The 26,504-nt window shown below is 42.4% G+C and overlaps 2 protein-coding genes across 4 annotated transcripts in view; one reads left to right on the top strand and one right to left on the bottom strand.

Moving 5' to 3' along the window:
• Positions 1 to 2,094: 2,094 nt before the first annotated feature.
• Positions 2,095 to 26,504, bottom strand: part of wnt1 (wingless-type MMTV integration site family, member 1) — a 32,700-nt gene continuing 8,290 nt past the window's right edge. Inside the window, exons 3-6 of the mRNA XM_073070972.1 lie at positions 21,334 to 21,429; positions 20,940 to 21,193; positions 18,824 to 19,089; positions 2,095 to 2,966 (exon numbers count right to left, since the gene is read on the bottom strand). Of these exons, the coding sequence (XP_072927073.1) occupies positions 2,478 to 2,966; positions 18,824 to 19,089; positions 20,940 to 21,193; positions 21,334 to 21,429 (1,105 nt within the window). The 3' untranslated portion in view covers positions 2,095 to 2,477. The remainder of the gene's footprint in view (positions 2,967 to 18,823; positions 19,090 to 20,939; positions 21,194 to 21,333; positions 21,430 to 26,504) is intronic.
• LOC140741145 (protein Wnt-6-like) overlaps positions 18,871 to 26,504 on the top strand; it is a 29,923-nt gene continuing 22,289 nt past the window's right edge. Inside the window, exons 1-2 of one of the 3 annotated variants that reach the window (XM_073070968.1) lie at positions 18,871 to 19,629; positions 23,642 to 23,932. In XM_073070968.1, coding sequence (XP_072927069.1) covers positions 23,766 to 23,932 — 167 coding nt within the window. In that variant the 5' untranslated portion in view covers positions 18,871 to 19,629; positions 23,642 to 23,765. The remainder of the gene's footprint in view (positions 19,630 to 23,641; positions 23,933 to 26,504) is intronic. The other 2 variants (XM_073070970.1, XM_073070971.1) reach the window with 2 other exon arrangements.

Below are 26,504 nucleotides of genomic sequence, written 5' to 3'. Positions count from 1 at the left end.
AAACAACTAAAGTAACAAGGGATATCATCCCCTCAACTGATTTCCATTATTCTCAGTTGTATAGTTCCTGCAGCTTCCAAACACTTTGGAAGTAAGGGGAAATGCCACAAGTATTCTTTCATTCCCAAATTCCTATATTGCAATTACCTTGGGTAGAAGTAAGCCCCTCTCTCCAATCCAGCCTGTTTCCAGGATCAAAATCAAAACGAGAAATTCAACTTCTCCAGTGGTTCAGATCACTTTGTAGTCGTGCCAATTTATTTTGGTCAAAGATCTCGAGGTGCACCTTTAACTTCCCTTGCTTAAATCATAAGGAAATGGATTTCTAGACTCATAGTTACAACGTCAAGCCGTCTATTATTATGTTGCTTGGATGTATTTGAATCGTCTGAATTTAAAGTCCGTTTCAGCCGTCATTCGGTTACACTTTCAATGTAGAAAAGGCAATCCGGCCAACATGATTTTGTGTTGTTGCAGAGTTAAGTCAGAACCCTCCACAAGTGAAAGCAAATCACTAATTTATGGTATTTCCTATTCATTATACCATATGTTAAGAAAAATTCGATAATTTCGCGGTTGTAATGTTCATTGTGATCTCAACATTTTACTGTGCTTTTTCCAAATGCAGATATAGTTGCTCTTGCTCATTACTAGATATTGCCTCTGTATACAGCGCTATTTATTATATAGTACTTTTGTGGCTGCAGGTGTGTTATAATATCTACTATATGTGGCTTTATGTCCCTCTCCTTATTATCCAAGTTTCTTCTGACTGCAACCCAGTGCATTGTCCAGTTGTACATTACTCCTGTCGCCAAACAGTGCTTGTGGCTGTGCTAAACCCCCCAGAACAGTTTCCACGAAGTCCCGCAATTTGCTGCACAAACCGTCCAAAATGGCGAAATATACATCTGGCGCGCATCTAATTTTTGCACTTTTGCGCAGGTTAAAAGAGAGTCGGATCCACCCGCAAAACTGGCCACGCTCCTACAAGAATGATCAATAATTGAACAGTTCTTCTAAATGTTGGCACTAGGAGGACTGTAAATTAAGTTGATACTGTCGTCAAAGTTTTCAAAGCTTTTGAATGTTTCTATGTAATTCGCGAGGATATCAGTTATTGTCAAGCAATATAACTGCACTTCCTGTCCAGTTTGTAAGGTAATTTAAAATTAGGTTGTTCACAGGTAGAGGAATGACAATGTTTAAAGTGTGTAACCCACTTTCAGTGATACTGCTCAAACTGCACCATGCTGCTACCCTTGGTACACGCAAGAATAGGTATATATATATATTTATTTATTTTAAAGCAACAGTTCCAAACATCGAAGTGACTATTTATAACGCTGTCTTCTTGTTCGTGGTAGATTTTGCGTTCAGCGGTACGCGCTTCTGTTTGCACGAAAACGCAAGGACAGAAATGCCCTCTCGAAGCCAGCACAATTTCTGCGGAACGGCGGCCCCAGTAAAGTCAACAACTTTTGTCAAGTCCAAGGTCAAATGAGACACTGGCAAAGGTGGGGCGGGCCGGAAATCTGATGCTTACTCTACTGATCGCGAAAATTCATTAAAAGCTCCAATAAAGAATTCTGCAAATTGCCAGGCATGCATTAAATATGCCAGGCATGGCTTTCTACTTTTAAAAGGCAGAGTTTTGGCGACTAATGTTTTAGTTTTGAGGTTTCTGGATGGCCCTTTCAATAACTAGACCCACACGCCCGAAACCACCAGGCTGACTGTGCTGACCTCTTGTTCAGTGTCCGGGCTCGCATTCGCTTTTGGCGGATGTTGCCCCTGTTTAGATCTCCCACTGCTGTGTTGTATTCACCACTGCCTTTGCCATGTCGAGAGATATTGAACTTCCCTACTCAAAGATCGGCACAACATCGCGGCCTGAAGGACCTGTGCCGTTCTATGTCCTATTCTACGCTACTTTGTTTCAGACAGGTGAAGCACGCCACTAAAATGACACAGACAGCAATAGGCGGGGTTTTCGGGGGGGGGGGGGGGGAGCTTCTGTTCCATTGAAATGTGTTGTTTCCTGGATGCTAAATCAGTAACTTACACTGAAAGAAATGAAAAGGAGACCTAGCAATAAATTATAAGTTTAATATAGATATCTTTGTACAATGTTTTATTTTGGGGAGAGGAAGAGGGTATGGCACAAGTCCCCAACAGGTTCGAGTCCTGAAGAGTAATTTTTTAGTGGACAGTCTCAAACCTCACTAAGTTGCGTTGCCTGATGCAACATTTGTGTTTATCCTAGACGCACTGAGCGAATCTTTACGAACCAAGGGTCTCCTTGAAGTACCTATCTATTACTGGTAGCTTTTCTTGGCGATGAGTCGTTTACTGCTCCGTAGAAAGGCCCCTTTATTGTATCCCGCCCTACTGCCTCCAGATGTCCCCGTGACTGAGTCAACCTGTGCTCCTGTTGCCACCCCAAGCCAGACCCCCAGAAGACGACGCCCTGGCCCTCAGACGCACTCGTGCAGAGTCTGTGTGGTCGTGCAGTTCAGGCAGCTGACGTGGCAGCACCAATGGAAAGTACAGTGACATCTCTCGGTGACTCTTTTGGTCAGAGTACGGAATCCCCTCCCACAGCACAACAAGTCGCAGCCGTCCAAGCCCAGCGAGGTGTTATTGCAGACTCGCCCCCTGGTACCTGTGGTGCCCATTTTGCTGTTGGCTGTACAGAAGTTGGGCGACTTCTCGAAGTAGACCAGGTCCTGGGGAGAGTGCGGCTTGTGAGCAGGGTTCTCGGGTTCCAGATGCCGCATGTCTGCCCAGGAGGCGCGGTTACTGCCTTTGTTGCTATAGGTCACACGGGAGGCGCCGTCAAACCGGTCTTTTAGCAAGTCACCCACTGTCCGAAAGGTGGGGAGCCGCATCCAACAGGTTTTAACCGTGCAAGAGCCAGACATTCCATGGCACTTACATTCCTGTCTCATCTCGGCATGGACTGTCTGTGAAATTGATAAATACCGATCAGTATAGGTAAACATGTTGCTATTGGAAAAAGTTATAAACTTACTATTAATGAAGCCTAGCCAGGATATCGGAGGACATTGTCTCAACTGTTGTGGTTGCAGCCCATTTGAGACAGAGGAGGGGTTACTTCCACACTAACGAATACATCTTAAAAATACAAATAACCACTTTCGGCGAAGTGACACCGGAGTGAGATAAGTACCGTGGATAATGAGACGTATCCTGAACGTAATACTGGCGTAGTGAGATGTCCAATACAACAGGCGCAGTCTGAGAGTCTCGATAACCAGTTGCAATGCACTCTGCATCCTACTGGCCTACAACTTTTGCTCCTGGGCTAGTAACGAATGAGTTAATTGTAACAGAAAACAACACACCAAAAAAAAACTTTTTTCACGTATCTTGTTTCGCGTGACCGTAATAAACCAGTTCCGGTTCCAAGATCTCCAAATTTTGGCCAGAGGGACAACCTTTGGGAAGTAATTTCTAATATTAAACGTTGAATTGATGGGATGCTTCCTGCACCTGTTTTGTGTTTTGTGCGGCGTGGACCTATGTGTATGCGTGTCCGTGCGCGTATCTGTGTGTGTTTATGTTTGTGTGCATCTGCCTGTCTATGTGCATATTGTGTGTGTGTGTGAGAGAGAGATATATTTGTGCTTAAACCTGTATTCACTCGATGGATTGGACAACAGTGAGTGTAAAAGTATTAAGAAGTTATTATGGGTGATTTTGTGGGTTGTGGATGCTAGCTTTGAAAAGTGGGAGGCTATCAAAAGACTGCATTTCTGGTAATTACCCGATTAACATTGACCAGATTCGATGGATTAAAAATTACCAGAACTGCTAATCAAATATTTAAAGCAACACGCAGTGGGCATTGCGGATCTCAGCAGATCAGGCAGCACGTGTCAAAGGAAATGGAAAGTCAATGTTTTGGGTCGAGACCCTTCATCTGGACAACTAGTGAAGGATCTCAACCCAAAATGTCGACTGTCCATTTCCCTCCAATGGAGTTGCCTGACCTGCCCTGTTCCTCGAGCATTTTGATTTGTTTTGCTCTAGATTCCAGCATCTACGGTTTAGTGTGTCCCCATTCAGGCTCCTGAGCCTGCCGTTTACAATTTCTGAGATATCCATCAAGGTACCTTTTAAAAGTGGTGAGAATTTCATGCAGTGCCTTCCAGACCTCACTTTCCTCTGTTTGAGATAGTTTTTTTTTGTCAAATCCCCACCAATCCTTAAATCTAGGTCTACTACTTAATAAACTCTCTGCTGAGGGAGACTCACTACTGTACACGTCTATGAGTTGAATTTCAAACTCCAAGATGTATAAATGGCTATTCAGCTCATATATATCATGACCCATCAGAAGCATACAGAGCCTTCGGTGCAGTTCTACTTGCATTGGTCTGTTCAAAAATCGTCTGGAGTCTGGAAAAGTGCATAATGCTTCAGGCATGTGGTCAAGAACAAAAGATAACTGGTGAGATACACAGGATGACATGAGAAATAAAAACTGTTTTCATGAAGCAAGTAGTCACTGCCCGAAAGGTCAGCTAAAGCAGGTTCAATCATCGTGTTCAGGAAGCACCTGGAGGAAAGAAATGTATGGGATTATTGGGAATGGAACTGGAGGGTAGGACTGATGGGGTTGCACTTACAGAGAGACATCAGGGCTTTGATGGGCTGAATGCCCTCTCTTTGTAATGCAATGATTCTATTACCCTGGAAATTCTATCACACTTTCATGGGAAATTGGATCAACTTTGCACATGGCCAAGACAATGATTTTACCACGCATTGATTTTACTCTTTCAAGGGAAGTGAGAATTGCTGGGATGGTCAGTGTTTAAACATTGTGGCTTGGCCAGGCCCCTAAGATTTTCTGTGTTCAAAATCCATCCAAAAGCAACAGAAAATTGTTAATGGCAGAGACTGTTGGGGTTAACAGAATCACAGCCATGCCATTTTAGAAGGTATGGGGTGTCACAGATTGGCCAAACCAAGTAATCATAGCAGATTTGCTTCTCTGAAAGACATCATTGCCCCAAATAGATTTTTATGACAATCCAGTGGTTTCATAGTCATGATTTCTTATTCCAGCTGTATCTAATTACTTGAACTTAAGTTCCCCAGAACTTGTGTCACAAGATCAATGGTTCAGGTCTCTGGATCCTGGTCCAGTAATTTAACCACTCTGATACCATACCCCTATCTTTGTAACCTTCCTTAACACCATAGTCTTCAGATTACTGAACAAACAAGCTGCCAGCCAAAACAAATTACAGAATAAGGGATTGCCCATTTAACATGCAGACAAGGACACATTTCTTCTCTCAAATAGTTGTGAATCTTTGGAATTCTCAGTTGTGGGGAACAGGCTGGAAGTCCGAGGCCAGCAGTCAGATCATCTATGCAATGCAGGCTTAAGGAACCATATAGTACGTCATGTGTTCTTATTTGTGGTGGCTGTGCGTGGTTCTAAAAACAAGTGCATTTCTCTGCAATCTGGAGTGCTGATTTTGTTAATAGTTTATGATATGAATAATTCTCTGTTTCTGTTATGAAGTGAGGGGTATTTTGAACACTGAATATCTTAGGTGCAAGATCAAATCACATAGGTTATAATTTGTGTGTTTTGATTTTACATCTTTAAGGTCCTACAGACTTGGGGTATGATTCTCCATAGAGATGGTCTAAACTCCCATTGTAACATCACTGAAAGATCACACAACCCCCAGACAAGGAGACAAAATGATTCATTGTGCTTTTAACTCTAAGGTCAATGATCTCCCACTGAAATTGCAATAGAAGGATAGGATAACCCACAGAGCTAATAATACATCTTCAGATTGGAAAAAAGCATGATGACAACAAAGATAATTATCAATAAAACTACTTGGAGCAATTTCATTGCATGTTGTTCTTTGCTGACCCCAATGGCTACTTTGCTGTTTTCATATGCCTTTAGTATTCTCCATTGGCTTTACCATTTTTATTCTATGTCTTTCTTTTTTGAAATGCCACCACCCCCCACCAAGGTTACAGGGAGAAGGCAGAAGGATGAGATTGAAAAAAATAATCAGCCATAAATGAATGGTGGAGTAGATTTGATGGACAAAATGGCTTACTACTGCTCTGCTCCTACAGCTTATGGTCTTTTTGTTATTTTAACAATCTAAAGACTGAGCCAATCTGCTGCTGGGGACTCTCTCTCTCTCTCTGTCTCTCCCTCTCACTCTCTCCCTCTCCCTCGCTCCCTCCCTCCCTCCCCAAACCAGTGGTACACAAAGTTAATTAAATGGGTGTGAAGGAACAGATGACAATGTATAGTATGTCCTCAAGAAAGCAATATCTACATTCAGTTTACTCTGGAAGTTTTTAACTTACCAATAAAGAAATGTTTTTCTTTTAAGGTTCAATTAAAACACTGATCAATTCTCTGGATATGAGGTTGAAATACCAAGTCAGACAATCAGGATCTTACAGAACTATTGTGAGGAGGGAATGATATGAAGTGGACACCTGTAACAGTATAACAAATTAGTCTGCTGGGAGACCAGTTCAGCTTCATACCTGATATCAACAACCCATTGAGGCAATGTTCCCTCTAAGGTGTGCGTGTGTGTGTGCACACATCTTTTGCTACGAGCGCACAAAGGAATATAAACTGGGCACAAAAGGTTGGCATGTTAAGTATACTTCACAGTTGTACACAATCACATTTCCCTTTCCTGTTACTGGGCAAAAAAAAAGTGCAACCAGATTTTTGCGCGCACTGGTCATTACAAATTGGAGGGATCTGTGCCGTTCCACTTATATTCCTCTGATAGAAGTCACACTTGCAGGGAATGAAAGTTACTGTGTCAAAGCTCTACTGCCAGCAAACGCTCCTAACGTCCAGAAGACCAGGTTTGTACAGGCTAGGTGACCTGAAGTGCCTGTTTCTGTGCTATAGTGCTCTATAATTCTAAGAGAAGAGGAGAGTGTGTTATTGAAAATGAATAAGTGAGCTAAGAAGTTATGGAGTGAGTGGTTCCTCTGGAATGTTGGAAGTTAGCAGAGAGTGGAAGGGATGTAGTAACATTATGTTGAAAGTGGTGGAGATCACTTAGGATAATCCACTGAATTTGGAGGCTGTTGGGTGGAGAATAAATGCAAGAGGAACCCTATCTTTGTTCTAGGTGGGAGTAAGAGCAGACGAGCAGGAAATTAAATAGAAAACCTTGGAGGGAAAACTACAGTTAGGGAATAAAAGAAGATGCCTTGGAAGTAATGGTGTCATAATCTGAGTGAAAAGGTAACCGAGCTTCCAGTTGCTTCCTTACTCAGCATTGAATGTGGCAGTTTCATAAGATGTAAGACTTAGGAGCAGAATTAGACCATTCAGCCCATCAAGTCTGCTCCACCGTTCCATCATGGCTGATTTATTTTCTCTCTCAACCCCATTCTTCTGACTTTTCCCTGTAACATTTGATCCCCTGGCTAATCAAGAACCTATCGGCCTCCGCTTTAAATACACCCAATGACTTGGCCTCCACAGCTATCTGTGGCATTGAATTTCACTATGTTTTGGCTAAAGAAATTCCTCCTCATCTCTGTTCTAAATTGACATATTTCTAATCTGAGTCTGTGCCCTCTGGTCCTAGACTCCCCCACCATAGGAAACATCCCCTCCACGTCTACTCTGTCTAGGCCTTTCAGTATTTGATAGGTTTCAATGAGATCCCCTCCTCATTCTTCTAAACTCCAGTGAGTATAGCCATCAAACACTACTCATACGTTAACCCTTTCATCCCCCAGAATCATTCTCATGAACCTCCTCTGGACTCTCCCCAGTTCATCTTTTCTTCGATAACGGGCCCAAACTTGCTCACAGTACTCCAAATGCAGTCTGACCAATGCCTTAGGTAACATAGGCAGCATTTCCGACCTACATCAAAGCTGCTCAGTTCTGTTGAAAGGTCATCAACCTGTAATGTTTGATACATTAATTTCTTACAGAGCCGCCTGACCTGCTCAGTATTTCCAACATTCTCTTTTTAGATACTGCAGTGCTTTGCACTTATTAACACTGGTTTCCATCAGCATCCCTCAATTCTGCTTCACCCTCTCCTCCGTCCAGATCACCTGCATTACCAAGCACCACCAGCAGTCTTATCATTCAGTATCTTTTGGTCTTGACATATAATCATGATTACTTTTATTCTCTCCACCCTTCTTTGTAATGTTAAAATTGTGTTTAATTTCTATCTTCTGATGATACGTGACTTGGAATCTGAACTCTTTCTCTCTGCCTGACCCTTTGAACATTTTCCAACATCTTCTGTTTTCATTTCAGATTTCCATAATCTGAAGATTTTAGCTTCTTGACTACTAGTATTAGATGTTGTGTATTTCATTTCTATACAAACGGATATTTCAAATGGGAGAGGTTTTGCTGAACTTGAACTCTAGCCAGGAGTCACTGAGGCAGATGAAGTCACAAACAAGAGAAAATCTGTAGATGCTGGAAATCGAAGCAACGCACACAAAATGCTGGAGGAGCTCAGCAGGCCGGGCAGCATCCATGGAAAAGAGTACAGTCGACGCTTTGGGCCGAGACCCTCTGCAGGCAGATAAAGTGTTGGCCTTGTTCTCACACCAGAGGTCAAGTGTCAAACCTGAGCTAAACCTCAAGCAGCTGTGTGTGCTGAGGCCCTGCCCCTGATCTCATTGACTGGAGCTGGTGCTGCACTTCCTCCTACCAAAGCTGAGTACGTTTTCTTTTGCAGACTTTGAATATCCCTAAAGTTCAAAGATTTTAAAGACTTAAAGTTGAAGTGCAAAAATGCAATTAAAAATACTAGACAATTACAAATCAGTAAAAATTAAGTGAAAGTATTTTAAAAAGATGCTTATCTTTCCTGTTGTCACCATCGAGAATACGCCATTGAAATGATCAGGCTCTGCAATGCCACACTAGATGTGATGATGATAGATTGAAGAGGTGGAATCCCCAGTGGAGTGTCCAACCAAAGTCAGCCTCAACGTTTGATGTATTCAGCAATGAAGCAGAGCGGTAGCAACTGCCATAATACAGCTTCTGCCAGACCTAGAGCAGCTCCAAGCAAGACTGGAACTCACTTGCCAGGGTTTCTCTTCAGAAACACAGGCAGTACAATCCGGCCCAATTTTCAGTGGTAGAGCAAACCTTTGATTCTGTGTATATAATTACTAAATCGACTTCTTAAGTAATGTTACTGCTCGCAAAAAATATCTTATGCTAAAGTGGAAATGATTGCTAATGCTGGGTTGTTTAGGAAGACTAACTGTTTCTGTCAAAGTTTGGAATCTCACCAATTACATGTACAACAATGCCTTGAGAGACATGCTGATCTGCTAATATATCCAGATAATTCATATACCAGAAGTCTCATTATTGCATAGAATTCATATAAAGATACACTTACATCTTGTTGTGATATTCATTCTTGTCATGCCATTTACCAGGCTGCAACCAAGTGCTTTCTATGTCATCCTTGAAATGTTAATCGAGGGTTCTTATTGATACTGAGCTACTATTGAATCCTCAAGTTTCTCAGCCAGGAAAGGTAACACTCTACAACAATCTCCACCTTGGGAACTTACTCCAACCACCACTTCTCCAATACCCAGGCTCTACCATTGGAGTTGTGAGCTCCATTACACAGAACTCAGAGCTCCAGAGATCTGGGTTCGATCCTGACCTTAGACGTTGACTGTGTGGAGTTTGTCCGTTCTCCCTGTGACCGCATGGGTGCTCTGGGTTCCTCCCACATGTGCTGGTAGCTTAACTGGCTCTTGTAAATTCTTCCTTGGTGCAGATTAATAGCAATAAGAGTCAAGGGGAACTTTGTTAGCTGCATGTGAGAAAATAAACTGCAGTGCTACAGGAAAATGAGAAGGAAAATGGGACTGATGGAATGGCTCTCATTGAAGCCAGCATGCAAAGAGTGGGCTGAATGGCCTCCTTCTGTGTTGCTATAAGGTTATTGGATTTTATGCTCCGTTTATGTGCTGAATGCTTCTATTCCCTAGTATGTCCTGTATCACTGCAGGATGAAACTCAGCCTTCTGGTTTCCTACCCTTTAATGTGAGCCTTCAGTCTCCTCTGAGCCCTCCTGTGACCTGTTGTCTTTCTCCTCTTTTAAACTATAATGTGACTTGTGTATTTTCTCTGGCTTTAACCTCATTTGTGAGTGGGTTACTTCCTGCTCTTTAAATTCCACTTTGCCCCATGTACCTTCCTATAACATATATTACAACCCTGTAAAATGTTCCCTTTTAACTTTTATTGTGACTTCTTTGTTTTCTTCTCCTTAATCTTGCTTGTGGTTGTGCTGTTTTCTTTCTTTTAAACTCTACTGTACTTTCTGCTGATTTAAACTCTATTGAGAGCTATTAACTTTCTCCTCTGTTAAACTCATTTATAACCTATTTAGCTTCTCTTTCATCTGTTGTCATATCTTTACTTTATCTGCTTTATCTTCAATGTCCTTTCTTCTGCTTTAACCAACCTAACCCTCCTATTGTCACCTGTTGACTTTCTCCACTTGAATCACCCTTGTGGCCTATTTACTAGCTCATCTTTAACTTCCAGGAGGACCTAGTTTGTCCTCTTTTCACTTCTATAATGATCTGTTTACTTTCTCTTCTCTAAATTCCATTGTGCACTTTATTTTCTTCTTCATTTAACCTCATTTAACATTGTTTCTCTCTCCCTTTTAACCATTTTTGTGACCCATGTATGTTTCCTCTTGAACCTCTATGTTCCCATGTTTGTGAGTTGCTTTTCTTTTCATTCAATTAATTTCGACTGATTTGCTTTCTCATCATTGTTGTAATCTCTTTCCTCTTTTGACTAAATTGTGACATGTTTATTTTCTGTTTGCTCTGACTTGCGATCTGTTCATTAACAACTGCTTCAGCTTCTAGTATAGCTAATTTACTTCTTCTGTTTGTTAATCTCCATTGTGACCTGTTTATTTTGTCCTCCTCAACCTGTTTACTTCTCATTTTTAACTTTGATTGTAATCTATTTGCTTTCTCTTTTATCATCTAATTCAACGTGTCTTGACACATTTCCTTTCCTCTTTTTTGAGTTATATTGCAACCTGTTCACATAGTCTTGGTTAAATGGTGTGCTCTTTCTCCTCTTTAACTGACCACTTCAGTTTTATGATGGCATGAACATTGACTTCTCTAACTTCCGTTAATGCCCCTCCTCCCCTTCTTACCCCATCCCTGACATATTTAGTTGTTTGTTTTTTTTCTCTCTCTCTCTGCCCATCACTCTGCCTGTTCTCCATCTCCCTCTCGTGCTTCCCCCCTCCCCCTTTCTTTCTCCCTAGACCTCCTGTCCCATGATCCTTTCCCTTCTCCAACTCGGTATCACTTTTGCCAATCACCTTTCCGGCTCTCAGCTTCACCCCACCCCCTCTGGTCTTCTCCTATCATTTCGCATTTCCCCCTCCCCCCACTACTTTCAAATCTCTTACTATCTTTCCTTTCAGTTAGTCCTGACGAAGGGTCTTGGCCCGAAACGTCGACAGTGCTTCTCCCTATAGATGCTGCCTGGCCTGCTGTGTTCCACCAGCATTTTGTGTGTGTTCCTCCTGAGATCTTCGGCATCACAGAAGCCACTTTTCAATAAGTTCAGTTTACTTCACATGCTATTAATTCCATATAACCATATATAAACATATAACAATCACAGCACGGAAACAGGCCATTCTGGCCCGCCTAGTCCATGCCGAACTCTTAATCTCATCTAGTCCCACCTACCCGCACTCAGCCCATAACCCTCCACTCCTTTCCTGTCCATATACCTATCCAATTTTACCTTAAATGACACAACTGAACTGGCCTCTACTACTTCTACAGGAAGCTCATTCCACACAGCTATCATTCTCTGAGTAAAGAAATACCACCTCGTGTTTCCCATAAAACTTTTGCCCCCTAACTCTCAAATCATGCCCTCTCATTTGAATCTCCCCTACTCTCAATGGAAACAGCCTATTCACGTCAACTCTATCTATCCCTCTCAAAATTTTAAATACCTCGATCAAATCCCCCCTCAACCTTCTACGCTCCAATGAATAGAGACCTAACTTGTTCAACCTTTCTCTGTAACTTAAGTGCTGAAACCCAGGTAACATCCTAGTAAATCGTCTCTGCACTCTCTCTAATTTATTGATATCTTTCCTATAATTCGGTGACCAGAACTGTACACAATATTCCAAATTTGGCCTTACCAATGCCTTGTACAATTTTAACATTACATCCCAACTTCTGTACTCAATGCTCTGATTTATAAAGGCCAGCGTTCCAAAAGCCTTCTTCACCACCCTATCTACATGAGACTCCACCTTCAGGGAACTATGCACTGTTATTCCTAGATCTCTCTGTTCCACTGCATTCCTCAATGCCCTACCATTTACCCTGTATGTTCTATTTGGATTATTCCTGCCAAAATGTAGAACCTCACACTTCTCAGCATTAAACTCCATCTGCCAACGTTCAGCCTATTCTTCTAACTGGCATAAATCTCCCTGCAAGCTTTGAAAACTCACCTCATTATCCACAACACCTCCTACCTTAGTATCATCGGCATACTTACTAATCCAATTTACCACCCCATCATCCAGATCATTTATGTATATTACAAACAACATTGGGCCCAAAACAGATCCCTGAGGCACCCCGCTAATCACCGGCCTCCATCCCCATAAACAATTATCCACCACTACTCTCTGGCATCTCCCATCTAGCCACTGTTGAATCCATTTTATTACTCCAGCATTAATACCTAACGACTGAACCTTCTTAACTAACCTTCCATGTGGAACTTTGTCAAAGGCCTTGCTGAAGTCCATATAGACTACATCCACTGCCTTACCCTCGTCAACATTCCTCGTAACTTCTTCAGAAAATTCAATAAGGTTTGTCAAACATGACCTTCCACGCACAAATCCATGCTGGCTACTCCTAATCAGATCCTGGCTATCCAGATAATTATAAATACTATCTCTAAGAATACTTTCCATTAATTTACCCACCACTGATGTCAAACTGCCAGGTCTATAATTGCCAGGCTTACTTCTAGAACCCTTTTTAAACAATGGAACCACATGAGCAATACGCCAATCCTCCGGCACAATCCCCGTTTCTAATGACATCTGAAAGATCTCCGTCAGAGCTCCTGCTATCTCTACACAAACTTCCCTCAAGGTCCTGGGGAATATCCTGTCAGGACCCGGAGATTTATCCACTTTTAAATTTCTTAAAAGCGCCAGTACTTCCACCTCTTTAATTGTCATAGGTTCCATAACTTCCTTACTTGTTTCCCACACCTTACACAATTCAATATCCTTCTCCTTAGTGAATACCGAAGAGAAGAAATCGTTCAAAATCTCTCCCATCTCCCTCGGCTCCACACATAGCTGACCACCCTGATTCTCTAAGGGACCAATTTTATCCCTCACTATCCTCTTGCTTTTAATATAACTGTAGAAACCTTTCGGATTTACTTCCACCTTATTTGCCAAATTTGCCCCAGCACTTTGTGTGTGTTGTTTTCAGTTTCTCTGCTTTTTTTCTCTCTCCTCCTTCACTCTGCACTTTTTGAACTTGCAGCTCAGCTCACGTTTACAAACTCGGATTTGCATTTCTGTGCCCTGGGAAACATTCTGTTTCATTGCTGCTTTTACATTTCATTGCTTTTATTTTCTTTCAGGCCCCTTTACTTCTTTTCTTCTACCTGCCAATTCCTAAAGTTACTTTCTGCACCTTGCTTTCCTTGTCTTGGTGTTTAAAGTCCAAGGTTTTTTTTAATATATTAAATTGGTTTGCAAATTCCTCACATGATTTAGTCAACTGATTGCCCAAACATATTTTTTTCTTCAATCTCTGTTCTAGAAACCCCTCTATTTCTCTTTCTTTCTTAATCCCCACGTTGCTTCAGATCTTGCCATTGACCAAGGTTCCATTAATTCTTCATTTGTCACTATGTTCATGTCACTTTCAAGTATTTAGGTCACATTTTACAAAGAAAAATTTAAAAAACATTCAGATATAGTAACCCCCTAAAAACAAGACCATTCCTGTTTGTGCAGTTTGGCACTTTTCTACAAATAAATGTTCAATAAACTCATGGCTGCTGAATGCTTAATGATATCATCTATTGCCACTTAAAATTGTCTAGCCTTAAAGGACAGAATGTCATTTTACAAACTCCCTTCATGTTAAAATAGGTATGGGTATTTTGTAAGGTTGCTTTGGTTTCTTTTGACCTGGTGCTAGAAACTCGGCTGCAAGCCTCTGGACTTTCCCTACCAATTAACCTTGTCCTGACTCCATTTTGGACCTTGCGTTAGAATGACATGGTTTTAAAAGGGCAGGCTTTGCTTACTTAAACACCTCAGAACCGGAATGGAACACTTCATATTACATCACATCATGCAAACCCAACCACTGGCAGCAGGTCACCTGGCATCAATGCCATCAGAGAGTGAACTTTTCTAATGAGTGATTTAGTACTGTTCCTGTCAATGTGAAATATGTTATTGATGGAAATTGAACATTTTTTGCTATCATAAGACCATAAAAAGTAGGGATCAGAATTAAGCCATTCAGCCCATCGAGTCTGCTCCACCATTTCATCATGGCTGATCCATTTTCCCTCTCAACTCTATTCTCCTGCCTTCTCCCTGGAAGCTTTCACACACTGACTAATTAAATACCTATCAATCTCCGCCTTAAACATACCCAATGACTTGGCCTCCACAGATTCACCACCCTCTAGCTAAAGAAATTCCTCCTCACCTCTGTTCTAAATAGATGCCCCTCCATGTAAGTAACTTGGTCTTAACTTCAAAAAGCTCCAGAGCAGTTCTTCCTTTTCTCAACTCTCATAATACATACCCACCCAACAAGCTTCTAATGTACCAAGATAATAGTTTTATCCCATTTCTTGTACCTGGATTGCAGTTGTCAGGGCAAACTGTTGTCAAATCATGGGTTGGGATTTAATGCTGTGACTGTACCAATTAAAAACGTAATTTGAGAAAACCCTGGCAATGAATACTGAGGAAGATGACACATTTAAAGCCCAGGTTGTCAAGATTCCATAATTAACCTAATTTCCCAGAAGATAAGAACACAGAGCCAACTGCATAAGAAGAGATGTGAGCAATGTTTCCTAGGGAAGACATTGAAATTGGGGGCTCTTGGGCCCTCAAGACCTGGAAAGACTTGGGGTGGAGGAGCAGCCGTCATGAAGATTGCTCTTGTTTGTAATTTAATATAGTCTCAAATTACCGACAAGGCACACTGACCTTTCTAAGTATGTCTGAGGCTCCATGGTGTACAGGCAAATGATTGACTTCCTTTGAGTTAATAAAGATAGATGGGAATCTCTCCTCTCTAATCAAAGCCATTTCTCTGTAATTCTGGATTTGTGATTGACTTCCAAATATGAGGGACAGAGTACCTCAGCTACTTATAGGTCTTCTAACCATTTTGATCTCTGACCACATTGCCTTATTGACATCTGAACTCATCTGAAGTATTTCATTAGCGAAGAGATGGGGATCCCACTGGCTCCACCAGAATTTTAAAATATTCCAAGTAGTAGATCATTTGGGAACATTACCAGGTTTGTCTTTGTGACATAAATTGTGAAGCTGGAATGGTATAAAAATTAAGAAATTGAAAGGCCTGGACAGAGGATGTTTCCATTAGTGAGAGAACCTAGAACCAGAATAGAAGGATACCTCTTTAGATCAGAGATCAAGAGGAATTCCTTTAGCCAGAGGATGGTGAATCTGTGGAATGCATTGCCACAGGTGGCTGTGGAGGCCAAGTCTTTGGGTATATTTAAAGCGGATGTTGATAGGTACTTAATTAGTAAGGGTTTCAAAGGGAGAAAGCAGGATGGAGAATGTTGAGAAGGAAAATAAATCAGCCATGATTGAATGGTGGCAAAAACTTGATGGGCCGAATGGTGTAATTCTGCTCCTATGTCTTATGTCTTATCGAGGTGTCAAACACAATGACGCCACTCTAATAAAGTATAGTTTGAGGTGTGACCTTAATGGCACGATCTGCCTGTTCCTGTTTATGTAAAAGATGATCTGATGCCATTCAAAACAAAAAAAGTGGGAGTTTCTCCCAATCTGAAGATCATAACAAAACAGCAGATGTTGAAAATCTGTAATAAGAACAGATGTTACAAACACTCAGCAGGTTAGATAGCATCAGTGGAGAGAAACACAGTCAGAACTGGGAAAGAGGAGATTCAGTCAGTGTTTTCTCTCCCTGACCCGCTGAGTATTTTGAGCATTTTCTACTTTATTTCAGATTTTCCTAATCTGCCAGCTAAGTTACCATTCAATTAATGTCACCAAAAGATGTGATATACCTATTTTCATTAGTGTTGTGGGTGGGTGCTGGCTCTGTCCAAATTGCTACAACAGAGTAGCAACAAAACTACTTGGGGCATTTGAGAAACAAGTGGAGTACATCGCTAATAGGGAACATCTCTTTCTCTGCAGGGCTCAGCTTAAGTCAGTCAACTTTGTACATTGGTTGAAAACAATGATCTGGCCAATTCACCGTTTCCCTCTGCAGCTGCCTGATATTTTGAGCAATGTCATTCAAAAAGCTTTCCCCACAACAAGTGCTTATTTGAAATGGAATACCCTTGGCATCAATGATTAACTTATGGCGCAGCTGGCCAAGGGGGAACCTGGGAGCCGGCAGATCAATTTTAACCCACGTCCAATTTTACGAAGATTGTTCATTCAGGATCAGCACCACCAAATGACAACGTGAGCCTTAGTTAAGAATATGTCCATTGCCTCTGGGACAAGAGGGAGAGGCGAATGTTGCCGGTAGAGACCAGTCAGCTTATCCAATGCTCCATTCACAGCTGCTTGGTAGAATTTGGCAGCAGCACATTTGGGATGTCCCATGAGCAGTCCCTCACCTTCACTCCACCCACATGCTAATTGTGCCAGCACTAAAGGCCTTGCGACCTCACAGGCAAAGAGTGACACCCAATATTAGCATTATTATTTGGTAATGATGTAATTTGAATGAAATATATCCAAAAAACCTGACAAATTAAAAATATACTTACTGCTGTTCTGACTGTAAGACCCAGGGTGACTGTAGTAACCTCCTGCCACCCTGCGTCCTGTAAGGATTCCATTCCTTTCTTCTGTCTCTGTCCCGTCTGTTCTGATGGAGACGTGCCCACACTGTTCCTTCCTCCACCAGGGTTGACAAGCCTCTGCTCCACCTCCCACATTTTTGCTCTCAACCACAGCAAGGGCTGATCATCATCTTCCACCCCACCAACCTCCACATCCAATGGAATATGTTCTGTAACATTCACCTCCCCTTTCAGTATTCCAAAGGACCCACTCCTCTATGACTCCTTTCCATCTCCGCCAATATCTATTCCCATTCTCACCTCACCTTCCCAAGTAAACACAGGATGCAACAGCTGCCCTTTCACCTCTTCACTTTCCACCATCCAAGGGTTAAAACAGAACTTTCAGGTGAAGTACTTGTCACTTTTACTACTTTTATACTTGGTGCTCATGAGGTAGTCTCCTCTACATTGGCAAACACCACCCCTGGACGTTGCCTTCCAAGCTACACACCACCCCGACTATTCCTTCACCAATGCTGGAACTCCCTCCTCACACTTCAGGGACTGCAGTGGTTCAAGAAGGCAGCTCACTACCTCCTTTTCAGGGCAACTAGGGACAGACACAAAATGCTGGCTCAGCCTACAGAGCTCACATCTCTTGAATGGATGCATATTGAACACCTCTGCCCACTGCACAAGAATGACACAGAACTTCCCCTCAACTGTAGTTGACAAATGTGTCACCCATCCCTTTAATTCTTCACCACATTCCCACTCTGACCCCTTTCTTTGGTTTCTAATACTTCTCCAATGATACCCAATGGAAGGAACAGTATTTTGAATAGGCATGTTACAGCAATCTAAACAACACTGAACTCAGCAATTTCAGATAACCAGCCTTTCCAGTATATATCAGAACTGGTCAGTTCTGATGAAACACCATCAAACTGAAAAACTTTAAAAAAAAACTTTCCACAGATGCTCTGTTGGATATTTCTAATCTATTTAATTTCAGATTTCCAGCAGAGGCCTTATTTTGTACCCCACAGTTCCTGCTTTATTTTGTTCTCTCTCCCATTCTTTTGCATCTTTTATTTACACCTTTTCCAGACAGAGGAGCTGCGATTAACGCACCTTCACCACTCTCTCTCCCTCAGCAGGCACTCCCACCTCTTGTGTCCTGCAGTCCCGCCTAAGCTCCACCCCGCTAAAGACATTCCCCTGTGTTCCCTCCACCCTCACCTTTGTCTGCCACCTAAAACTTATCCACATTTCAAAGAAAACTCGTTGATCTGAATCAGTAACTCTATTTCTCCTCTCCGCATATCCTGGCTGACCCCTGAGTATTATAGCGTTTCTTTCTTTATTTCACATTTCCATAATCCACAACACGTTGCTTTTGCTGGTAAAAGTTAAAAGTCCTACGTCATGTTTCTATTTTGACGGCAGTTCAACGAACGTCTAACCTGACAATTTTCCAATTAGAAATGCTGGAAATTCCTGTTAGGGAATATAACTGGAATGTTGGAAGAGAGGATCATTCCTAAAGTTATCCGTTTTTAGTTTTGCAAACACACTTCACTCCGCTCATTCTGTTACTGACGTACTCTATTGCCGTATTTCATGCACTGAAATCATGTAATCGTTACCAGTCTGCCAGCCTCGTTGTTGTGCAGGTTGGTCAGATAGCGCAGGTCTCGTCCCCTTTCGCTTGAGTCCACGAACTCGCGGCCAAAGACGCGGCCGAAATCAATGTTGTCACTGCACCCACCCCAGTGCCAGTCTGGTCCGCCGGGTCCCCGCCGTCGGTAATCGCACGTACACGACTCAATGGAGCCCTCGGAACACGAGCGAGATACCGAATGAGTCACTGCCGCACTGGTCAGCGCGAAAATGAAGGCCGTCTCCCGGCAGCCTGCAGGGGAGGACAGGGATCGAAGACGTTAGAGAAAGTACCAAGAATTAGAAAGAGACGACCAGAGAATGGATTAACTTTAAGATGTGGCGGGGAGAAGGAAAAATCGAAGGCCGGTACCAGGGTCAGGAGGCAAGCAAAGCAATGGAGAGAGAGAAAGGTGAAACCGAGAGCAAGAACCTCCGACTGGGAACGGCGCAGCGAGCGAGCTTGGCGCAATACTGGACGCAGAAAAGCAGGGAGGCACACAGCCGTTGGGCTCTGGAAGAACTAAAATGAGGTTGGAAGTGCGAAAGGCGTACGGAAATGCAGGAAAAACCTGACAGGCGCCACATGGAGTGAATGGTTGAGAGCCTGAGAACCAAGCATAACTCTGGAGAAACGGAGGGGCGAAATTCACCAGCAAATTAGGGAGGCAACGCGAAAAAGTGGAAAACGGAGAAAGGGGTAGAAAGGGAGATGCAGAAAAAGCAACAGCGAGAACCAAAGAATGCGGGAATTGGAAGCAGAAAGAAGCCTGGCTAGAGTACTAAACTAAAAGTGAGTCAAACTTTGTGTAAAACTGTTGAACGGGTGGGTTTAACAGAAGCCGAGGCACTAATCCCAAACGGTGTTCCGAATCTTGGAACCGGCGCTTCCAGTAAGTGCAGGGTAGTTTTTCGAGACTCTGGTTGAGGAGTGTGTCTTTGCTCCACAAACAATGTGAAGATGAAAACTAACCTTCACCCAAATCAATCTGCTCGGTATCAGATCCCAGAGCGGCCGTTTCACCCTTCCAGCTTGGGTGTCGATATTGATTCGCAACAAACAGGAATGCGAGGTTGGAAATTCCAAACTATAAAAGTTCAGCTCCTGTGCACATCCCGTGTGCTTCCAGCGCTCTCTGCTTTCTGCTTTCAATGACAGACCCTTTCCCTGCACTAGGATCAGGTTGGAAACCTCCCTACTACCAACTCTAAGAGGATTACCTAGTTGAAGAGGGAACATTAATAGCCAAGTGGATTTTGATTTAATTATGATTGTTCAGGTGGCAGCTCCTGGCATTTCAGTTTCTCCATTTTACTTCAGGACATGCCCCAAGACCAGGGGTGTCTCTGGAAAGCGAATCTGCTTCGTTTCAAATCTAGTCCAAGCCGGGTAGTAACTGGGTTTGTGCATTAAAAGAGACTTTAACTTGGGCAAGTACATAAATCAGGTCATTATGCGAAATCAGACCTCTTTCCGATCGGTCTCATATGAACCGAGTATACTGGGTCGGTGTTCCCTGAACTCCCAGCCTAGATGGGCTTAGGCAGACTCTTCTCAGATAGGGCGCTCATATGGTTCAGGAAGAGTTTAGGTACAACAATCGCTTCGTCTGATTGGGATTTCGCTATGGACCCAGCTTGTGTATCAATGAGAGCCCGTTGTCCTCATCTACATCTGCTTTCACACCTGGTGCATAGGGTAACCTCGTTAGTGGGATCAGAGTTTCGATAGGGAACCGGGCTACACTAGACTGGCTTGGATTATGTCCAAAACAGTTAACACAAAACATGATGGAAATGCTCATCAACCTGAAACATTGCGTCTGTTTCTCTCTCCACAGATGCTGCCCGGCCTGCTGAATATCTCTAGTATTTTCTTTTTTATTATAAGTATACCGATCAGGGTCTTCCTATCGATCAAGTCTAGGCTGCACTCGGCAGAGTGACCCGGTGATACTGAGGGTTAGGGCGATTTGAGGTGGCTTGACTAGTACTTCCAAATGAAATTCGCCTGTTGCGATCTAATGCTGGAGTACCCCTGGTTGACACCTGTCAGGATTAAATATATACCGTCACTGCTCATTCTCGTCTAAGAGAGCCTACCTCGGTTAACGATTTTGCCGAAGACGTTAGGAGTTTGAGATGTTGGACAGTTCCAGCGTCGACTGCGGAATTGCCATTTGCACTCTCTGATGGCGTTCTGCAGCCCTCCTGTGATACTGTGCAATATGCCCGGGTTCTGCCGGATCAGTTTCCTCTGCTTTCTGCTCAGCAGCTGCAAGCTTGGATCCAAGACCAGTTGGACATATTTCGAGTCGATCAATAGGTTCGAAGAAGACGCAATGTTTACAATTCCCCTGAAATAAAACAATGAACAGAATAAACAACCTCAATGTTTTCGATTCCCATCATTATTTAATAACTTCGCACCTGTTTTACCCCTGTTAAAGAGGCGCTAAATTGTTTTCACTGACGACTAATATTGGTCAAAACTTACCACCATCTCCCACTGTTATTTACTGCCAGTGTGTGGGAAAGTGAAGAGAACGCCAGAAACCACAGAGTCTTGAATCCCAGAACTAATTTCATGATGCTGCTGGTTAGGAATGATCATAAAGTAAATATATATTTACAGCATATATAATATGGATTAAGTTAGTTGCCGTTCCCCTCCCCCTCCCCCAAAATAAAAACGTTTCGGAGGTAAACTTAAGGGGAACAGGTAGCTTTTGGCGCGCCCTCTCCAACCTGGTCACAGGCGCCTCATAACTGGGACGTCCCGGCGCTTATAAGTTTGCATAAAGAGCTTTAAAAAAAAGTGTCGGCAAGCCTCCGAGTTTAGAGGAACAATGGTAGAAACGCGACACATTCTTTCCCCTATTGCCTGCGAGATGGGACGCAAGAGCTTTCCATCAATCTGTCCATCATCCACTAGTTGAAAGACAGCAGATTAAAACGGTTAATGTCCATGTAAGACCACTTCACTCCTATTGTTCAATAACTTTCGGGCAACTGCAATGAGCTACTGCTATGTAACTGAAACAATTCTGTAGCAATCAGCCTCATTTATTCCCACAGCGAGACAAACGTTTCTTCGAAAAAAATATATCTTTGAATCTGATCTTCAGATAACCAGGGCACAATGAGAAGATGCGCGTCGAAAGGAATCGTTTCTGGCGTTGCTTCCTACACTGTTTATCAAGAGCATTTTCAAACTGCGTCTGTTATACGTTGGGAATCGCCGACAGATCTCGAGACTTAAATGATTCCGGACGCCTCTGCCGCAGCTTCGCGTTTTCCTTTGGCTGAACAGTGAAGATTGCTGAAGGTCGCCCTCAGTGTGTCCGAGCCGTCACGGGCAGGGCCGAAAAGCTCGCGTTTCTTTCAGGGCTATCTTCAGCTGAATATATTCATATTTAAAAGGAAAACAAATAAGGAAACCATTCCCGCCTCCTACCACCCCTCAGTTAAACCCAAAATATTAATCAGGGAGGAATCGTTTTTACTGTGACTGCTGCGATATATTTATATATGAGATATTGTAGTCCAATTTATCTGGACTAAAATTGATTGATTTCTGCTTTTCAAACTCATTTTCAAAAAAAAACTGGCATTGCAGATATGTATGATAAAACTAGTAGACATTTTATAATATCTCTCTTGGTTTGTCTCAGTTTAGGTCGATGATTTGGATTTGAATTAAAGTTGTAGATTGTTGTAGATAGGTTCAGCGAAAGTGCAGAGATTCTTTAAATCGTAGATACCCAATTCCTTCGTCTTTAACCGTTATCATCCCGCTTGACTTTCCTCCCTGGTCTCCACAGCCAGAAAGGCCTTTTTTTTAAAACAAAAAAGATGATCAATGGAGTAATTAACTAAATGTTCAGCTGTCAGAATGTGAAGACAATTCCTGGCAGAATTCCCGAATATTATTTAATAATACATTGAAGTGTATTTAACACTGAACCAAGTGTGCTGAAGTTGACTGCATTGGTGAGCAGTTCATTTTAGAAATAGAAGCTGTGATTTATTGTTCTATTTAATACAAATTGCATCGTCAATATTTGCCAAACCCTCGACTTTCCCTCAAATTAGCGGGAGACAATTATTTATTGCCGCCGAGGAATTCGAAAGAAGATGGGTAGCATCAGTTTGGCTCTGCGTTAAGCTGATTTTGGATTGTAGTTGACCTCAGGGTGGCGCTCTCGGCCCGTCGGAGCAATGCTGAAGCGCTGGCCAGCTATTTAGTTTTTCTCAGTCGCTTAACCACGCCGGTTAAAACAGTAGCCACATTCTCAAAGCAGTCGACACAGCTGGCAAAACACTTTCACGTTATGCAAAACATCATTCTCACTGCAAAATGTACTCAGACAATCAAAGCAGTAAATACTTGTAGCAGAAGTAAATAATTCAATTAAAACAGAAGAGTCAATGATTTGGGATTGATGCTGTCAGCTGGGGGCAGTTGATTGTGTTTTGCTTGACCTGACTCTTGGAATTGATTTTTGTGTCTTCTTTGTGACTTCTGATGACTGCTGTGTCTAGTTTTGCAGAAGGTTCATTAGCAATTGACACTGGTGTACGTGTAATGAGAAATGATTGACTGTTGTCTTGCTCATATGGAGTTTAGAATTGACAACATGCGCTGATGGCTTGATCAAAGTGTCTAGGTAACTGAGAAAAACTGTGATAGAGAAGGAAAATTCAGAAAGCAGATGCTAAGAAATGGACATAAATGCAAAAAATTAGATGGAAATGTTGCAAGGTCATTGTCCTGAAGCATTAACTCTGTTCTCTCTTCACAGATGCTGCCCTTGATGCCTAGTATTTCCAGCATTTAATGTTATTAGTTCTACATAATTAAGTCTTGCACCAGATTGCAAGTTAACTGTTCCCATACAGAAATTACTTTAGAGTGTTAAACGGTAAATGGCATTTTCACTATATAGGTGTCATGGAATCATCTTCTCCAACAAGATAGAGTTCACCCACCCACCCTTGACACCAAGTCTCTCACCATCAGCGTCCAGGGGATTGCCATTGACTGGAAACTCAACTGGTCCAATCACAGAAAAATGGAGGCCAGGTCTCATATGGTGAGTGACTTATCTCCTGACACCCTAAACCTTTTCACCCTACTAAGTGGGCAGCTAGTAGAGATGCTGCTTCACAGCTCCAGATTTCTGTCCTGACCTTCAGTAATGTCTATGTGGAGCCTGCATGTTTAGGCTGTGACTGTAGTTGTTTCTCCCTGTCCTCCAGTTTCCTCTCACATCCCAGGGATGTGCCAGTTTGTGGGTTAATTGGCTGCTGTAGGGGAGTTGATAAGGACAGGAGGTGAAAAGTATGATTTGCGTAGACAGTTGTTTAATGGTCAGTGTGGACTCATTGGGCTTTCAGGGCATGTTTCCACACTGGCAATGATGAAGAATGTTATGGAATACTTTGCACTTGTATGGATGAGTGCTTGACAGATGCAGTGCCTGCCATCTACAAAATGCCTGGGCTACATCCATTGCCAAGAACCCCTAAGGGAGGTCGGCACAAGAGAACATCCCATCCTGCAGACCCCCCTCCAAGTCACACACTACTCTGACTTGTAAATATATCATCCTCCCCAACAGTGTTATGGGAGCACCTTCACCAGAAGAACTGTGGTGATTCAAGGAGGCAGCTCACCCCCACCTTCTCAAGGGCAATAAATGCCTGTAACCCCAGTCGCAGAAAAATATGAAAAGGGACTCAAAAGTCCCTAATGCATCAAAAGAGGAACTGTCAAACATATATTTTTCTGTGCATAAGAGATAAGAGTGTGGCTTTTACTGTCCTAGAATGATGGAGATAAATAGACTACAATGCTGACAAGTACAGTGGTTAAGCATTCCAGACCTAAGAACACAAAGTGACATAGATAGAGAAAATGTAAGCAACTAATTCAAAGTCTGCTAACTGTGTATTTATTACCAGAGTGAGCTTACTTCTTTCGGAAAGTTGGTATCAGTTTCAAAAAAGTAATATGTATTGAAATATTTAGAACTGATTGAAAACTATGTGCTATCAAATGGCCGGATTAGCTTCTTGTATAACTGGGGATAAGAATGAATCTGCTTCGGTTCCTATCAGTTAACATTGTTCATTGGCTATCATGGTGATTAGTATAGAGTTTTAGGAGGCAGAACATTCCCAGGCAAAGGTCAGAATATCATGACTTCTCCTGAAGATCTATATCCGAGGAGTTTCATGAATTGAAAGTCCATGTGCTAACACCACAATATTCATTGCCACGCGTGCCTGTTTTGAAAGTAAGTTACCTGCTTAATCTGAAGTGATTTTGCCACATGTAAGAGAGACAGTTTAAATCTATTCTACAGATCCTATTCTCTACCTACATTGTGTGTACAATACTTAATTCAAACCCCAAATCAGCCCCAAAATATAAACTTGTGTTTTGGATCTGACATTAACTCCTGTACTGGTTTAAATCATTGGAGTCATTGGATAGACTTTTCAGTTTCAAAATGGGTAAATTTACCATTGACCGATCAGAACAAATGAGAATGCCACCAAGCAACAGGTGAACAAATTGGATTCTGATTTTCCTGGTCCCTGATCAAGCCTCTGAAGATGAAATATAACTTCCCGCCTCAGCACATTAAGAGGCAATCAATAGGGATGATAATGTCAAAACACTTGCATCAGACAATATGTAAGCGTCCTGACTAGAAAATTCTGAAGAATACTGTAAATAGAAAATTGTTGTCCTCACCATCTTTCACTATGAAACAGACCTTGAGAACTCAGTTTTAGTTTTCCCAATCAGTCCACGTCATGTGAAAGGAATACGTAAAACTGAAATTGGGGTATAATTCCTCTTCATTGGAAAAATCAAAATGCAGACTGGGTGAGTGCTTTGCAGAGTACCTTCATTCAGTCATGGGGGGGACATCAAGTTTTTGGTCATCTCTCTTTACCACCCATGCCACTCTGGCCTCTTGCACTGTTATAATGAGGCCCAAAAATGCATCTCATCTTCTGAATGGATATGTTTTAGCCTGCAGGACAACATCAAATTCAACACATTCAGATAATGCACTTTGCTGTTTATGGTATAATTAGCTTGATCATTCACTCAGTTCTCTCTTCATGGACAGTGCCTGATCTGCTGGCCATTTGCTTTCTTGTCTCAGCAGCAGCTCTGATTTGCATTTCACACCTTCACACCTTTTACCATTTGTTTCTCAGTGCCTTTAATATGACTTTCTTTTCCCCTGACTGTGGCTTCTCTTTCACTATAGTTGGCAGGACATTCAGGCATTTCTTCTCCACTCTCAGACTCATCGCCTCCGAGTTAGAACAGGGATACCCTCTTTCTTATCTTCCACTCCACCAGCCTCCACATTCAATGGGTTATCCTCTTCAACAGAATTCCAATCCTGCCCTTCCCTTTCAGCATTCCTAAGACTGTTACATCTGTGACTACCTGCTCTGTTCTCCCACCTTCACCCACTGCACTCTTCTTGGTACCTTCCCATCTACTCCAGGAGTTACAACATTGGCCATTTTACCTCTTCTCTTCCTACTATCCAATGACCCAATCTTTACTTCCAGATGAAACAGTGATTCATTTGCACTTTTTCAATATAGTGTATTCGGTCAGCATCCACCTCT

The sequence above is a fragment of the Hemitrygon akajei genome, chromosome 18 (genome assembly GCF_048418815.1).
Source record: "Hemitrygon akajei chromosome 18, sHemAka1.3, whole genome shotgun sequence".
Lineage (NCBI taxonomy): Eukaryota > Metazoa > Chordata > Chondrichthyes > Myliobatiformes > Dasyatidae > Hemitrygon > Hemitrygon akajei.
Note: the sequence above shows the minus strand (reverse complement) of the source record. Positions and strands in the feature narration are given on the sequence as shown.